At 51.4% G+C, this 14,746-nt stretch overlaps 9 protein-coding genes across 9 annotated transcripts; 4 read left to right on the forward strand and 5 right to left on the reverse strand.

Annotated features, from left to right (window-relative positions):
• Window positions 1–629: 629 nt before the first annotated feature.
• BO87DRAFT_349578 (glutathione S-transferase family protein) lies at window positions 630–2,927 on the forward strand (the record flags this gene model as incomplete). The annotated part of the gene is made up of 7 exons (XM_025621034.1): window positions 630–1,068; window positions 1,123–1,684; window positions 1,753–2,057; window positions 2,114–2,291; window positions 2,345–2,428; window positions 2,474–2,819; window positions 2,866–2,927. Exons 1-7 carry the CDS (start codon window positions 674–676, stop codon window positions 2,925–2,927), a joined length of 1,932 nt encoding a protein of 643 aa, XP_025484921.1. The 5' UTR covers window positions 630–673.
• Window positions 2,928–3,063: 136 nt separating this feature from the next.
• BO87DRAFT_382475 (uncharacterized protein) lies at window positions 3,064–3,999 on the reverse strand (the record flags this gene model as incomplete). The annotated part of the gene is made up of 3 exons (XM_025624607.1): window positions 3,064–3,694; window positions 3,752–3,867; window positions 3,937–3,999. The coding sequence occupies 3 exons, from the start codon at window positions 3,997–3,999 to the stop codon at window positions 3,064–3,066; spliced, it is 810 nt and encodes a 269-aa protein (XP_025484922.1).
• A 284-nt stretch (window positions 4,000–4,283) lies between these two features.
• On the forward strand, window positions 4,284–5,186 carry BO87DRAFT_372590 (uncharacterized protein). The gene is made up of 3 exons (XM_025622327.1): window positions 4,284–4,393; window positions 4,508–4,876; window positions 4,956–5,186. Exons 1-3 carry the CDS (start codon window positions 4,384–4,386, stop codon window positions 5,006–5,008), a joined length of 432 nt encoding a protein of 143 aa, XP_025484923.1. The 5' UTR covers window positions 4,284–4,383; the 3' UTR covers window positions 5,009–5,186.
• A 186-nt stretch (window positions 5,187–5,372) lies between these two features.
• Window positions 5,373–5,787, reverse strand: BO87DRAFT_438643 (uncharacterized protein; the record flags this gene model as incomplete). Its single annotated transcript, XM_025627895.1, has 1 exon — window positions 5,373–5,787. A coding segment is annotated over one exon (336 nt), but the record flags the coding sequence as incomplete, so codon positions are not given.
• Window positions 5,788–6,414: 627 nt separating this feature from the next.
• On the reverse strand, window positions 6,415–7,017 carry BO87DRAFT_455226 (uncharacterized protein). The gene is made up of 2 exons (XM_025628623.1): window positions 6,873–7,017; window positions 6,415–6,817 (listed from the first exon to the last, which is right to left on the reverse strand). Exon 2 carries the CDS (start codon window positions 6,753–6,755, stop codon window positions 6,519–6,521), a length of 237 nt encoding a protein of 78 aa, XP_025484925.1. The 5' UTR covers window positions 6,756–6,817; window positions 6,873–7,017; the 3' UTR covers window positions 6,415–6,518.
• Window positions 7,018–7,547: 530 nt separating this feature from the next.
• Window positions 7,548–8,665, reverse strand: BO87DRAFT_372593 (uncharacterized protein). Its single transcript, XM_025622328.1, has 3 exons — window positions 8,340–8,665; window positions 8,159–8,276; window positions 7,548–8,098 (listed from the first exon to the last, which is right to left on the reverse strand). Exons 1-3 carry the CDS (start codon window positions 8,343–8,345, stop codon window positions 7,692–7,694), a joined length of 531 nt encoding a protein of 176 aa, XP_025484926.1. The 5' UTR covers window positions 8,346–8,665; the 3' UTR covers window positions 7,548–7,691.
• A 242-nt stretch (window positions 8,666–8,907) lies between these two features.
• On the reverse strand, window positions 8,908–10,579 carry BO87DRAFT_372594 (putative ATP binding protein; the record flags this gene model as incomplete). Its single annotated transcript, XM_025622329.1, has 2 exons — window positions 10,228–10,579; window positions 8,908–10,169 (listed from the first exon to the last, which is right to left on the reverse strand). Coding segments are annotated over exons 1-2 (1,193 nt in total), but the record flags the coding sequence as incomplete, so codon positions are not given.
• BO87DRAFT_455228 (putative cell cycle control protein (Cwf19)) lies at window positions 10,530–12,916 on the forward strand. Its single transcript, XM_025628624.1, has 2 exons — window positions 10,530–11,876; window positions 11,925–12,916. Exons 1-2 carry the CDS (start codon window positions 10,536–10,538, stop codon window positions 12,750–12,752), a joined length of 2,169 nt encoding a protein of 722 aa, XP_025484928.1. The 5' UTR covers window positions 10,530–10,535; the 3' UTR covers window positions 12,753–12,916.
• A 232-nt stretch (window positions 12,917–13,148) lies between these two features.
• Window positions 13,149–14,658, forward strand: BO87DRAFT_372596 (D-mandelate dehydrogenase-like dehydrogenase). The gene is made up of 5 exons (XM_025622330.1): window positions 13,149–13,276; window positions 13,393–13,607; window positions 13,702–14,114; window positions 14,182–14,421; window positions 14,489–14,658. Exons 1-5 carry the CDS (start codon window positions 13,224–13,226, stop codon window positions 14,585–14,587), a joined length of 1,020 nt encoding a protein of 339 aa, XP_025484929.1. The 5' UTR covers window positions 13,149–13,223; the 3' UTR covers window positions 14,588–14,658.
• Window positions 14,659–14,746: the final 88 nt, after the last annotated feature.

Raw genomic sequence — 14,746 nt, forward strand, 5'->3', positions numbered from 1 at the left:
CACGCAGGCAGGCTCCGTGCGGATAAGTCACATACTAATATACATGTACTAATACTATCAGAATGAATGTTGCTATTTTGAGGTTTACTAGGTCCTACGCCGAGCACCAACCTGGAAAGGGCTCGTCTCTTATATTTAAGGTAGTATAGAACTTTGTCGAATCACTGCCTCTTCTAGAAGGGTGGTCATGTAGAGCATTGTAGTATATGACTTAGCTTTGTCTCGTCTACTCATTTGGGATCTCGTAGACATTGAGTTCTGCCGGCAGAACGATGGACTCCGCACATCAACGTGTGGGATGCCTGCGTGGGGGTAATGTTGATAGGGTATCTGAGTAGTGAGTACAGAGTAGATAAGGAATGTTGCTTGACTTTGCTTTGGCTTAGCACAACATGAAGAATATCACATTTATTCCTTCCCAGTCAAAAAGATGACAACCGTAGTAGATCTGGAATGAAGGAAAACACTAGATATAAGGCCCACTTATGGCTGGACCAGAGCCCACCGTTGATCAACAAACGCCGATCAACGCTAATCCTAAATCGGAAACCAACTCAACGAACTCAACTTTATTGCCGCCTCAACCCCCGCCTTTTTTGTCCTCCACACTGTTAAAGCAGCGTCACCACCAGCATTTAACTAGCATTTGATATCAAACAGTGTGTCCACCACGATGGACCATCCATCCCTCCCATCCGAAGCTGATACAACATTACACTCTACAGCTTCGACTCTCCTTCATCCCTCACTTACTTCTGTCGCTGAAGATGCGTCGACCCTAGCTGCCCACCAGGACCCGCACCTAGTTCCAACCCATCGACAAGGCCAAGTTAGCATTGACGATGACTCGCTCCACGGTCTACAATGTGCCGTTGAAGAGCTCGACTACACTCGACAAGCTCATCAGTCTCATCATCAATACCATCATCAACAACCCTATCTTCAATCTCTCGTAAAACGACCCGACCAACATGTCGACATCCGCACCATTCTTGATCCTCCGAACCTTGATGCATGGCGAGAACGGCTCTTTAATGTCGATGAGTTGATCACTCTAAGTGAGGAGCAGTGCGTTTCTCCACCATTTCCTGCAGATACAACGCCCTTATTGACAAGTCCCAGATTCCTTACATACTTCCCACACATCGACAACGTCTATTCCCACCGGTCAACTCAACATTACAAACGTAAACCGCTGATTTCCCACTACTGGGACTGTCGCCTGAAAGGTCGACCTCCAGGGACACCGAAATCCAATGATCCCAACAAAAAGAAACGTAAGCGTACTGCCCGCCAGCGGGATCTCTGTGATGTAAAGATCAAGATCACAGAGTACTTCCCGGGCCACGATGTTATGGGGTCAGATCTAGGTGTCCTTGATGGACTTGGGGTCCCCGGCCCAGTACTCCAGGAGTCTGCTGTCAGAGAGGAAGAACAGGCTCAAGGCCAGCAGTTTGGGTTATTAACGCCGAGCCTGAACCCACCTCTACCAGAGGGTCATCCAGGGGTCAACGGCCAGAGATATTTTACTATCCAGCGAGTAAATGGGAATGGTGCGAACGGGAAGAACGATGGTGTGAGTGGGGGTCATCGTCATACGCTGGAGGATAGTGACCGCGTGAAGAAGAATAGTGTGCAGCGGTTCTTATTGCAGGAGGTGAAGAAGGAGAAGAGGTCACTAAATGTAAGTTCGTTTCTATATTCTTGTTGATTGATCCTGGCACAAGCGTGTTACGTCATTCGGCGGAGAAGTGCCTATCGCCGACTACCTTCCCCGCTCGTGAACTGCAACTTCTCTTTCCATCCATTATGCTCCGAAGATTCATTCTTGTGTTGAAACCATTGCTGTTTGGCAATCTATCCAAGCGTGCTCCCTCTGCGATTAGGACTCGATTGATTGATCTCCCTTCTAATTACCACCGCGCACAGACTAGAGTAATGGCTACCCAAAATCAAATTCAGAAACAGTACCATACCAAAGCCACCGGCCTGGCTGCCCAGACGGTCGCGCACCGCTCACAAGACAATGAACTGAAATTGTATGGAAGTTGCTTTTGGTACGTTCACTCTAGTTTATATGCATATATACATCGCCAGCGCTGACCACTGCTAGCCCTTTCGTACAGCGCGTATGGGTTGCCCTTGAGATCAAGGGAATCCCCTACCAGTATATTGAAGTTGACCCCTATAAGAAGCCCCAGTCATTGCTGGACGTGAACCCCAGGGGACTTGTTCCAGCCTTGCGGCACGGGGATTGGGGCTCATACGAGAGCTCCGTGTTGCTGGAATACGTAAGACTCTAACCCTGCGCCACTGAACCAATATGATCCTAATACGGCTTTAGTTGGAGGACCTGAATGTTGGGATACCGTTGCTCCCACCCGGAGACGCCAAGCTGAGGGCGCATTGCCGACTATGGACAGATTTTGTATGCACCCGTGCTTATCATCCCTTTCACTTCTGACAATCACAGATCAACCGCCACATCGTCCCAAACTTCTACCGTGTTCTTCAAGAGCAAGACACACAAAAGCAAATAGCCAATGCACAGGAGCTCCGAGATGCATTCAACACGTTAGTCGGCGCCGCAGATGCGCAGGGCCCGTTCTTTCTGGGCGCTCAGATCTCGTTCGTTGATGTCCAGGTCGCCCCTTGGGTTATCCGCTTGCGCCGTGCCTTGAAGCCTTATCGTGGGTGGCCAGACCCGGAACCTGGCAGTCGCTGGGGAGCCTGGGTCGACGCTATTGAGAACAATGAGCATATCCAGGCAACCACGAGCACCGATGAGCTCTATCTGGATAGTTATGAGCGATACGCTCGTAAGTGGATTGCTGATACAACGCGATCACAAGCTGACGTCTTTAGAAAACCGTCCAAACACGTCCCAGGTTGCCAATGCGATCAACTCCGGAAGGGGCCTTCCCTAGCTTGTTGCAGGTCACTGCTATACCATCTAGCATCTTAATACTATTCTGAGCAGCGACCCGGAGTCGCGTCCCACCAACACAGACAGGCGCGATGCGCCAATCCTTGGTGAAGGGATAGCTGTTTCGTTTTCGTAGTCTAGCCTCCACGGGCACCCCTGTGGCCCATTCTAAACCCGCCCCTTCCGCTGCTATCAGGGCCACGAGGACTGCGGATCGGCTGCCTCGGAGATTGAGAATCATCCTCCTTTCGGACATTGCCCTGCTTCTCCCTCCGCGGCCCAAAGCTCGAGTTCGGTTTAGGAGACCCCGGATCGTAGAGTTGCTTAGACTTTCCGGATGCAGCAGACGAGTCCCGCTTGTCACGGTTGTTGTCTCGCCCATTCCCACGGCTTCTCCCTTTGCCTCGGCCCTCGTGTTGTTTAGGCGGGGTAGCACTGCGTGGCGACGACGCGCCAGAAGTAGGGGCAGACGGGCTACCGAACAGCCTCTCCCGGACTTCTTCATATTTGCGTTGCTTCTCTTCCAGATTGCGCAGCGCAATAGCCTGTCGCTCCTCAGGTGTGGGCTGAGGCGGTCTATCCTCATCAGAGTCGTCATCCTCGTTCAACCCCAGTCTTCTCATACCGGCGCTGGCAGCGTCTACAGAAGATGATTGACGCGTAGCTATTTGTGGGTTGCGACTGAGAACAGTGACGGTGGGTTTGAATTCCTGCTTGAGCGGGACATTCGACCGCGCCTCTAGATAGTGAAACGTCTGAGGTGATTCTCTGTAGCGGGAAAACGGTCAGGCAACGTCCGCATAGTCATGAAAGTGATATACGTACGCCTCGGCCCATAGCTGGCGGTTGAATTCAGCCTGTTGGGCTCGGCGCTGGGCCTTGGTGACTTTCGAGGAGACTTTCTTCTCCTGTGGAGGCGGGGCGGATTCTGCAGCGAAAGTCTAGGGGAGCGATTAGCCAGAGAATTGAGGTAGTCGCACAGCGGCATTCAGGGGTAGTGGTGCACATACATCAGCCTGACTCTCCCAGTCCTCCTCCCAGGCGTCGGGGCCACTTGAGGGCTTTGCGCTCATGGCCAAGGGATGTATCGCTATAGCGCGTAAAACAGGTTCTGAACGAGTGAACGACGAGACCCAGAGTCAGTGGGGTCTAGCAAGTAAACCAAAAAGAACAAGTCCAATGTATTAGTCGGGTGGCTTAGTTTAAAGGAGGGAATGGCCGAGGGGTAAGTAAGACGAGGGGAAGAAAATCGTCTAGTTGGAGGAGGAGTTCAGAAAAGCGGAGGAAAATGGCGGTTGCCGCCTTGTGCTTAGTTAAGATCGCCGACCTCAACTTATCCCCGATCCTACATTTCCATCTCAACTGCACATCAACGAATTGTCTCGCTTTGTTGTTTTCTGTTGCAGCTATTGCTTGATTGATTAGCTTACATTACTTACTTGATAAAATCATATATCATGGCTACCGGTTTGTGCTCATACCAGCCCCTCCACACAGTTCCCCGCTGCCATCACATACAACCAACCTCCACCTGTCTCCCCACCACCCACACACCTCATTAACCATAACCAACCATCACAGACCCAGACGGCGACTCCCAAATGGCTTCCTCCCCGGAATCATCCCATGGCCTCTCCGAAGACTCTCACCCGGGTACCCGCACCCCAACCAACAAGCTCACCAACCCGCGTCCTCCTCCCTTCGGCGGCTCAGAACTCTCCCCGCCCGGCTCTCAAACACAAACCGCTACTCTGAACACCCAGGGACAGATGGCCTTCAACCAGAGCCTAATTGACTCTCCGCTCGCGACGCAGACAACTCTGCAGGTACAGCAACAGCAACAGCAGGCACAGCAAATGGATGCGCCGGGCGCGGCGTGGATGAATAAAAGGGCAGAGGAGGAGTATCAGCGCGCGATGGAGTACGTGGTTGATCATGATTTCAATCTGGGTATGTTGTTGATATTTGGACTTCCATGGCTGAGTTGGTATGGGTTGGGTTGGGATGTGCTAATTAGTGGATGGTATAGATGAGTTCGGAGATCCATTTGATGAGAGAGATGTCGAGGAGAAGTTGTTTTGAGGGTGATTCTTGCATTGTGTGGGTATAGCGGTGGTGTTTGGGGAGTTGGTGGCTTTGATTGTCTTTCTACTCTTGATTCTGTGATTTAGGGTTGAGGGTGTATGCATGAGTTATGAGCATGAGATATGAGTTTATTGCATCTGTTCTTACACAGGGGGGCTGGGTGCTGAGAGGGTCAGTAATGATAGAAACCGGCCAAGGATTCTTAAATAGTATTTGACGTTGTAGGAATAGCCAGGGACTTGACAGGCAGTCTTGCGTGGCTAGCAACACCTTGCAGTATTAATGTCTGTCTACCTCTCTCTATCCCATAGAACATGTCAACAAAGCAACATATCACACATCATATCCAACTACTACATACCCTTACCCGCAAACACAAACCCTTCCAACTCCCTATACGCCCCCGAAGCCGTACCTCGAGCGCCTCAAAGTTCGGTGGCTTAAATAAAAACACACCGAGCATCGATACTGGGATTTGCCTTCATCTGTTTCACACCGTTCATCTCGATATCTAGCACAATCAACCGTCCTTTCTCCTTTGATCCGAGATCGTTCTCTTGCTTGTGCCATACTAGTTCCCACCGAAGGTGGCATAGTCCACGAAGGCGTCCTGGGAAACGAGGTCCCCGAACATTGCCTTCTCTATAGAGAAGTAATTCTTGCCGTGGATTTTGCCGACCCGTGGTGCGCGGGTCGTGTGGGATACAGTGAATGCGAATGTGTCCGGATGTAAGTCGAATAGCTTCTTGACTAGTGTGTCTTCGCCGACGCCCGAGGGGTATATTACTATTGGGCGGGGGTCGGGGGGTGGTGCAGGGGGTTGTCTGTTAGTTGGGTGATGGATGGGGGGGTGGGTGGCAGTTGATTCTATGAGTGTTGGGGGTTGCTTATGTGTGAGGGCGGTTTAGTTTAGTATTCATTGGTGAATACTGCCATCACAAGGAGGGAGGGGGTCTAGATGTAAAGGGGTTGTGGCGGTCGAGCATCATGTTCGGCTAGTAGCATATATTCGTTCATTACATGGTGAATTTTTATCAGTATGGCTTGCTTAGCAGTCGTTATGGTTAGCTTGTGCGTTGTCTAGCAAGCGGAAAGCAATGGCTATAGTTGCGAAGCCTGCTACTAGATATTTCTGGTGAGATGAGTCGACCCTGTTTACGTCTACTGGTGTTGAATACCTCTTGATCATTAAATGATATGCTCGGGATATATCATCGAGAACCAGCACTGTACTATATGGAGTCGGAATGAGATGATGGATAATAGTATCTCATGTGAGAAATCGCATTGATAAATCTCAAAGACACAGATGAACATTATCCTAGAAACAAAATACCCTTCATGCAAACGTCCAGCTATATCCTAATAACAAAAATGCATTTCTATTCCAAAACCCAATACATACCAAACAAGCAACAAGTATAACCCTAACACCCCAACCATAAAACTCCATCAATGTCCCATCACACATAACCATAACCCGAGAAAGAGGACCAGACCATAAGCCCTACACCGGCGACGTATTACTCGCAATCTTGATTCCATTATCTCTAGCCATCCAATGCAAATCCCTTAGTCGTAACTGACGCATGTATATCCTCTGCTCTGGAGGGAAGTCGAGGTTCCTCTCCTCACCGTAGAACCCATTAGTCGCAAGGTAATGGATAGAGTAGCCGAAGACAGAGACTACCACGCATCCGAGGATGACGAAGAAGATAATGGCTTCTTTGGCGATGTAGACCATTTTGATTGATTTCTTGTGTGGGAGGGAGAGGTGGTAGTGCACGAGGCAGATTGTCGTGGGGACTGTGAGAGGTGAGGGTTAGAGATGGTTTTTAGGGTGAGTGGGTGGGAGACTCACTGTTCTGTAGCAGTATGTATAGTCGTAGTTTAATGAATACAAAAGTAATTCAGTTGTAGTATAACCCTCTCAGAGGTATAGAAGTAGTAGCGATATAGATAGAAAAGTATGAATGTAACGAGCGACTGCACACTGAATCCAGACAGATGTATAGGTATAGAAAGAAGGACAATAGTTGAAGGACGAAAGAATAAAACTCTGCTTCTCTCCATCCATCCTACCTCTCCTGCTCACCTCTTTATACCCTCCCATCACCCAATTCCTCCAATTCTCACCGTGAAAACAGACCCTATCGAAAGATCTATTCTGAGGTATAGATATCGCACCATCTCAAAACGGGTATAGCGTATGGCCCCTATGATGTCATTAGCGAGTGGGCCAATCAGATGTTTATAATTTTCATACAGATTGGGTTTAGCGTGAGCATTATTATAACTCTGAAGGGTATATCAGAGCTGGAATGCCCCGTTGATAGGATGCGGACTTTGTTAGACGTATCTGATGTTCGGGATTTGGTTGGTGAGGAGGATTTGGGGTATGTACGCGTCCCTACTTTTATTGTGTTAAGTGCATGGCTCAGCGTTAAGCTAAGGCTACCTACCTATACTAGATGACTACTGATAAAGTCCTCTTTAGCTGCACAGCTGATAAATCAATCATATCAAAATTATCTTTGTTCATTTTGTGCAATGTCAGCACTATGCAGTTAATGCATACAGTAACATCTCCCCATCTCTAACCGCATCTTCAACCATCAAAATCACCATCAACACCACCTAAATAACACCATCCATAACAAACACACCACATCAAAACCCCTTACAACCCCTTCCCATGCTTCTTCTCCGCCTCCCTATTCTTGAAGGGAAACCCCGTGGTCCTCTTATCCGCCCCGGTCTTCCGACTAATCTTCCCATTACTGCTGGCAAAAAGCGCACACCAGATACCTAACGAAGCCAGTGCCCCCGACACCACCATCCCGACCCCAAACGCCAATTGGCCCTTATCCGCGAACCAGGCGTACGCATACCCGGCCGAAATAAAGTGGAAGATGGTGGTCACTTGCATCGTCGGCACCGCGTAGGGCGCCTTGGGATCAGAGTCATCGGTTGTGACGGGGTCGGTGATGGACGCCGTGAGGGGGATGGAGCCGGTCAGCATGACAGTTAGGATGGCGATTGTGAGGAGGCTCATGCCCAGGCAGCGAGAGAGGTAGGTTTCAATTGCTGTGATGATGTTAGTTTGGGTTACTGGGAGTGGTGATAGGTGAAGGGGAGGGGAGGTACAGGATGGCTGTCTGCTTTCTTGTTCCAGCATTGTGGTCATCATTTCGGGCACGGCGATTAGAGCGACGCTCTGGAGGGAGAGCCAGCCCGCTGTTGAGTAGGTGTAGGCGTAGAATACCTGTTGCTCATGGTTAATTTGTGAAGAGATTTGGTGGGGGGGTAGGGGATTGGTTTAGCTTACGTCCATGGTTGTAGATCTGATATGTTTCTGATTGTGGTTCGTGATGGATTGTAGTATCAACGTTAAAATTGGAATTGAGTAAAGGAACCAACAATTGAAGTAGCTGAGAACTGCCGAGCGATACCTAACTTATAAGTAGAGCTCGTGAGGTCATTGCTAGCTCAAGCGCCCATGATGTCATTCATTCCCAGTTGGCAGATCTACGGCTGACTCATCCAGCGCAGCAATCCAGGCACCGTTGCTTTGTTATTCAATCCAGGTTTGATTGAATGCAGGGATTATTGCGATTTGGAATGGATTGAAAGTGTTGGCTGTGTGATGGTGTTCTGACTGACTGGTCTCGTGAACGATGTTGGTGTCCCGTTCCGCAACGGGAGAGCCAAGATCTTAAGGCTACTTAATCTGCGATGATATGCAGTTCCACGTCATTAAACTGTCTTTGAGCCTATTGGCCTGGGAATGGAATTTATATTAGCTAGATGGATTTGATATGATTATCAGTCACACCTAACTATGGACTTTGCCATCTACGAACTCCACTGAGAACTGGTCAGTCGAAGAGTATGCTTTTGAATTAAATTCTAATCATTTATTCATGATGATAAGCCAATATCAACGCCTTCGTACACCGATATATGTAGAGTCAAAATGCATGTCCCGCGAGATCATTTCCTTCCTAGTTAATGTTGCTCTTGCGCAGGTATCTGGCGAAACTGTGATCCGCATCCGAAGGAGCGCTCTGATCTGCCAGCGCATCCTTGTACCGCTGTGAGAGTCCTTCATCGTTACCCGCTGGGGGAGCACCACCATATCCATCATCATCGGAATCGTCATCGTCGTCAAACCCTCCCTGACCAGCCGCATCTTCTGCCTCTTCTTCCGCTTCACTGACGGTCTCGGCTTCGTCCTTGCGCTGACGACTAGAGCTGGAGACGCTCATATCCTTCATTAGCTTGCCCAGCTCCAACTCCCGTTGGGCGGCCTTGGTCTCCTCGCGCTCCTTCTTCTTGCGCTCCAGCTCAGGCTTGTAGTCACGCTCGAACTCCTGGCGCTTCTCTTCCACGGCAGCGAAAAACTCATCAATACCATCACCCGTCATGGAACTCACACCAACGACGTTCAAGTGGCGATAGAACTCCTCAAGCATCAAGCTCATGCTGTTCAGTAGCGATCCCATGTATCCACTTCCAGCGCCGAAGCCACCGGCTCCACCCTCTGCACCAAACGCACCCGACTCCTCTTCTTCCCGCAGCGCCTGCTGGAACGCATCGAAGTCGGACATCCATTCCTTGGCAAACTCGGCATCCTGCACGTCGGTCTTGTTGAAGACAAGGATCATCGGCAGCTTGGTCTTGTACAAGATACTGCAGGCGTAGAGCATGTTGCTCATGAATGTGCTGGTGGAGCTAGTGCGGGGGGTATCAATGACATAGGCGATGACGGTGGGGAAGGAAGATGCCAGGGTCTCGAGGAGAATGCTTCCAGATGCGCTCCATACGAACACCTCAATCTGTCCGGGGGTGTCGACGAGGATGTGCTCAATGGGCTTGGCGGAGGGGTTGCTCGGATTCGGGGCGGTGCGCTTCTCCAACAGGGCGATGATCTGGTCGACCTTCGTAGCGAACAAGTTGAGGGAGGTGAGAATGCCGCCGTTGGGGCCGAGGTTGTACTGCTTCATGACTTCTCTGTAGTTGATGGAGTCGCGGATGTCAATGTTGCTCTCGAAGGGAACGGAGTAGACGGCGGGGTCCAGGTTCAGCACGTAGGGAACCTTCTTCTTCGAGTGGAGATGCGAGTTGATTCTCTGCATGAAAGTCGTCTTTCCGGAGCCTAGGTAAGAGAGCTCGTCAGAAGATGAAATTGAGATGGGAGAGCAGTATCGGCATACCTGCCATGCCGACGCAGACGACGGCCACCGGTGATTGCGCCATGATGAAAGATTTGTAACGGCAAAGCTATCAAGCTCAACAGTGGTTTATGTGAAGCTCGACAAGCTAAAAGCTTCAGACAAGTCCGGATAGGGTGGTGTTGACGGCGAACAAGTGAAGCGGGGAGCCGAAGAAAAAGGAAAATGTTGCGTCGCGGGGATGGAGAGATCGGCTCCGGTGGAGTCTGGACCGCCCAGACGTCATTCCGTCCGCAGCCTTTTCTTCGCTTCTTCCTCATTTCTCTTTCCTCAGCAGCTCAACCACCACAATGACACTCGAGGATTTCGAAAAATCGCTAGCGGAGGAGCAGGAACACAGACGCGAGAAGAGCGACAGGAGTCGGCATCGCCATCACCGCGACCGCGACCGTGACCGTGACCGTGACCGTGACCGTGACCGTGACCGTGACCGTGACCGTGACCGTGACCGTGACCGCAGCCGAGAGCGCAGACACCACCACCACCGTCGTCACCGCTCGTCCAGGTCGAGAGAGCGCGACCATGAGAGACGCCGGGATTCGCGGCGTAGCGAGGACGACGGGCATCGCCATAAGCGATCGCGCCACTCGACTGACCATGGAGATGATCGTGAGCATGAACACAAGCGCCGACACCGCGACAGCAGAGATGAAACGGACGCGCCTGCCCCGGTGGAGGAAGTCGTACAGGAAGAGCCTACGCGCATGAAGAGAGATGCCTGGATGCAGCCGGATGGACTTGATGTCGACTACGTTCAGAGACGCAATACGACGCGTTTGGAAGAGGAACCAAAGCCGAAGATGCTGCAGGCGGACTTTGAGCTGAAAATCCACGGCAAGGAGCTCAACACCCATTTACACGATTTGAAGGAGGGCAAAGTGCTGGAGGAGATTGAAGAACAACCAGCGCAGCACGAGGTGGACTATACGTTTGGTGATGAGGGTGCTCAGTGGAGAATGACTAGGCTCAAGGCTGTTTATCGGGAGGCAGAAGAGACTGGCAAATCGGTCGAGGAGGTCGCCATGAACCGGTTTGGAGACCTACGATCGTTTGATGATGCACGGGAGGAAGAAGCAGAATTGGACCGCCGCGAACGGTACGGTGAAGGTTACGTGGGCAAGGAGAAGCCTACGGGTGAACTCTTCCAGGAGAGAAAGCTGGAAGAGGATGTCTACCGCGATCCCCTCGAAAATCTCCGCAGTCCCGGCAAGGAACTCGATGCTCAGGGCCAGGGCAAACCAATGGAAACTGTGCCACCGCCAAACACGACACAACATCTGGATCTGACGGCTCTCAACCGATTGAAGGCTCAAATGATGAAAGCCAAGCTCAAGCGCGCCCCAGATGCAGCCGAGCTCGAGGAGCGCTATAATGCAGCCGCAGCTGCCATGTCAAACCGGAAAGAATCCGATGTGGTGGTTCTGGGCGTCATGGAGAACCGGATGCTGGCTGGCACTCGGAACGAAGTGAAAGCGGTTGATAACCGGCGCGGCCGTGTACGCGGCAAGGTAGAGGATAACGACGAAATGACAATCGAGGACATGGTCCAGGAAGAGCGTCGCACCCGGGGGCAATTTGGAGGCGACGGTCGACGGATGGCGGAGCGAATTGCCAAAGACTCGAAATTTGAGGTGAGTACATTACCAAAATACTCACGAATACAATGCTAACGTAGACAGAATGACCTGGAATACATGGACGACAATGCCTCCAAGCTGGCCAAACGTGTGCACCGATCCGAGATCGACATCAAGAACATCACCATCAACGAGCTGCAAAAGATGAACCGCATCCTCGACAACTGTCCTCTCTGCCACCACGAGGACACGAATACGCCGCCCGTTGCACCCGTAGTGGCATTAGCAACGCGGGTCTTCCTCACCCTTCCCACGGAGCCCGAGCTCAACGAGGGCTGTGCCACCATTGTTCCCATCCAGCACCGCACGAACCTACTCGAGTGCGATGACGATGAATGGGAAGAAATCCGGAATTTCATGAAGAGTCTCACCCGCATGTATCATGACCAGGGCCGCGACGTGATCTTCTACGAGAACGCAGCTCAGCCGCATCGCAAGCGACACGCAGCCATGGAAGTGGTCCCTCTGCCCTACAGTCTCGGAGAGACATCTCCGGCCTTCTTCAAGGAGGCCATCCTCTCCTCGGACGCAGAGTGGTCCCAGCACCGCAAGCTGATCGACACCCTAGCCAAGTCCAAGCAAGGTATGGGACGGAGTGCCTTCCGGCGGTCGATTGCGCGGGAAATGCCCTACTTCCATGTATGGTTTGAGCTAGACGGCGGACTGGGCCATGTGGTGGAGGATGAGAACCGCTGGCCTCGGGGGGATCTTTTCGCCCGAGAAGTCATCGGAGGAATGCTGGATCTGGCGCCGGATGTGATTAAGCGGCAGGGACGCTGGCATCGCGGTGGAGATCGGCGGGTGGCTGGCTTTCAGAAGCGATGGAGAAAGTTCGACTGGACACGCGTGTTGGTGGAGGGCGCACCCTAAACTCTGGTGGAGTTAGTTACTTAGTCTGTATAATGAGGGCGCTTCGTATGACTCACTCAGTCATCCTTGACTATAGCCATTGATGTCTCTATATACTCTACATCGCACCAACCGGAGATGAAGCCGAAGTGTCAACTCGATAACGGGAGCGGGGCCGTGGGGGGTTATTTCCCTATCTCTGTTCTGTATAGACTGTTATCCTTCCATTCTTCTCTCATTTTTCTTCTTTCCTATCTGGCATTTAATTTCACTCCCTCTCAGTACTCCAAAGCCTGTAAGCCAATTCCCGTTCCCCAAATAGTAATCTCCTCGTGGAGTCCCACCCCCACTCGGTATATAACCGCCCGAGGATCTATCTTCGGCACCCCCCACGACATTTACCTCTCTCCAATACTTCTCTCACTTGCTGTCCTCTTCCTTCCTACTCCCTAACGAAAACCCATAATCAGTCAGTTACACAAATAAAAAACAATGGGCTCCAGCGACCCCAAACCTAAAGTCCTCCTCCTCGGAGACATCATCCAGTGCGTCTACCCTCCACAACCCATCAATCACATCACATCATCATCCCCGCACCCAAACACTACCCCTCCAAACAACCAACCCACCACCACCTACTAACAAGAATAATCTCTAACAGCGCCCACAAAACCTGGTCCTCCCTCTCCGACATCGCCGACCTTATCCGCCCAACAGCCACGAACCGCACCGAATTCATCCAAGAATGCCAATCGGGCGCCCTGGACGGCGTCATCGCCGCATACCGCACCTTCGACAGCGTGAAAATCACCGGTCTGGTCGACGAGGAACTCGTCAATGCGTTGCCTAAGTCGTTGGTTTATCTGGCTCATTGCGGTATGCTCACTCCTCCCTAACATACAATACACTATAAACCCTCCAACACCACTACTTAAAAAACAGATATACTAAAGAATGGCTCTGAATGCAGGAGCCGGCTACGACCAAATCGACCCGCACGCATGCAGCGCACGATCCCCAACCCCCATCCGGATCTCCAACGTCCCCACAGCCGTGGACGACGCCACCGCCGACGTAAACATGTTCCTGATTATCGGGGCGTTGAGGAACTTCAACGCGGGCATGCACGCCCTCCGCGAGGGCAAGTGGCGGGGCCAGCCTGCGCCGCGACTGGGACATGATCCGCAGGGTAAGGTACTGGGGATTCTGGGGATGGGAGGGATCGGGAGGAATTTGAAGAAGAAGGCGGAGGCGTTTGGGATGCAGGTGATTTATCATAATCGGAGGAAGCTGAGTGAGGAGTTGGCGGATGGGGCGAGGTATGTGAGTTTTGATGAGTTGTTGGCGGAGAGTGATGTGGTTAGTTTGAATTTGCCGTTGAATGTGAGTGTCTTTTTCCCCAATGGCCTTTGGGTGGTTTGGGTTGGGGGTATGTGCTGACGATGGATAGAAACATACCCGCCATATTATCAGCACGGCTGAGTTCGCCAAGATGAAGGATGGTGTCGTGGTTGTCAATACTGCGCGCGGTGCTGTTATGGATGAGGAGGCGCTCGTGCAGGCGCTTGATAGTGGGAAGGTGTATTCCGCTGGGTTGGATGTCTTTGAGGAGGAGCCGACGGTGCATCCGGGTTTGGTCCGCAATCCGAATGTCTTGTTGGTGCCGCATATGGGTACTTGGACTGTTGAGGTGGGTGTTCCCTTACTATCTATTGTAATGATGGTGATTTATCTGAGTACTAATGCTATGGCTGCAGACGCAAACTGGCATGGAGGAGTGGGCGATTGAGAATGTCCGCATGGCGCTGGAGACGGGCAAGTTGAAGAGTCCGATCCCAGAGCAGGCGGATCTATGAATACCATATTGTACACAGTACATACACTAGACTACGATAGAGGGTGCCAGTCGCAGGTACATATATACAAGATGTTCATTATTCATTCTTCTGCAAAAAAAAAACTCGCAGCTTGTCAGGCAATCCCCATTCAAGCAGGCGAATTGAGCCATGATATAG

The sequence above is a fragment of the Aspergillus neoniger genome, assembly GCF_003184625.1.
Source record: "Aspergillus neoniger CBS 115656 unplaced genomic scaffold BO87scaffold_2, whole genome shotgun sequence".
Taxonomy (NCBI): Eukaryota; Fungi; Ascomycota; class Eurotiomycetes; order Eurotiales; family Aspergillaceae; genus Aspergillus; species Aspergillus neoniger.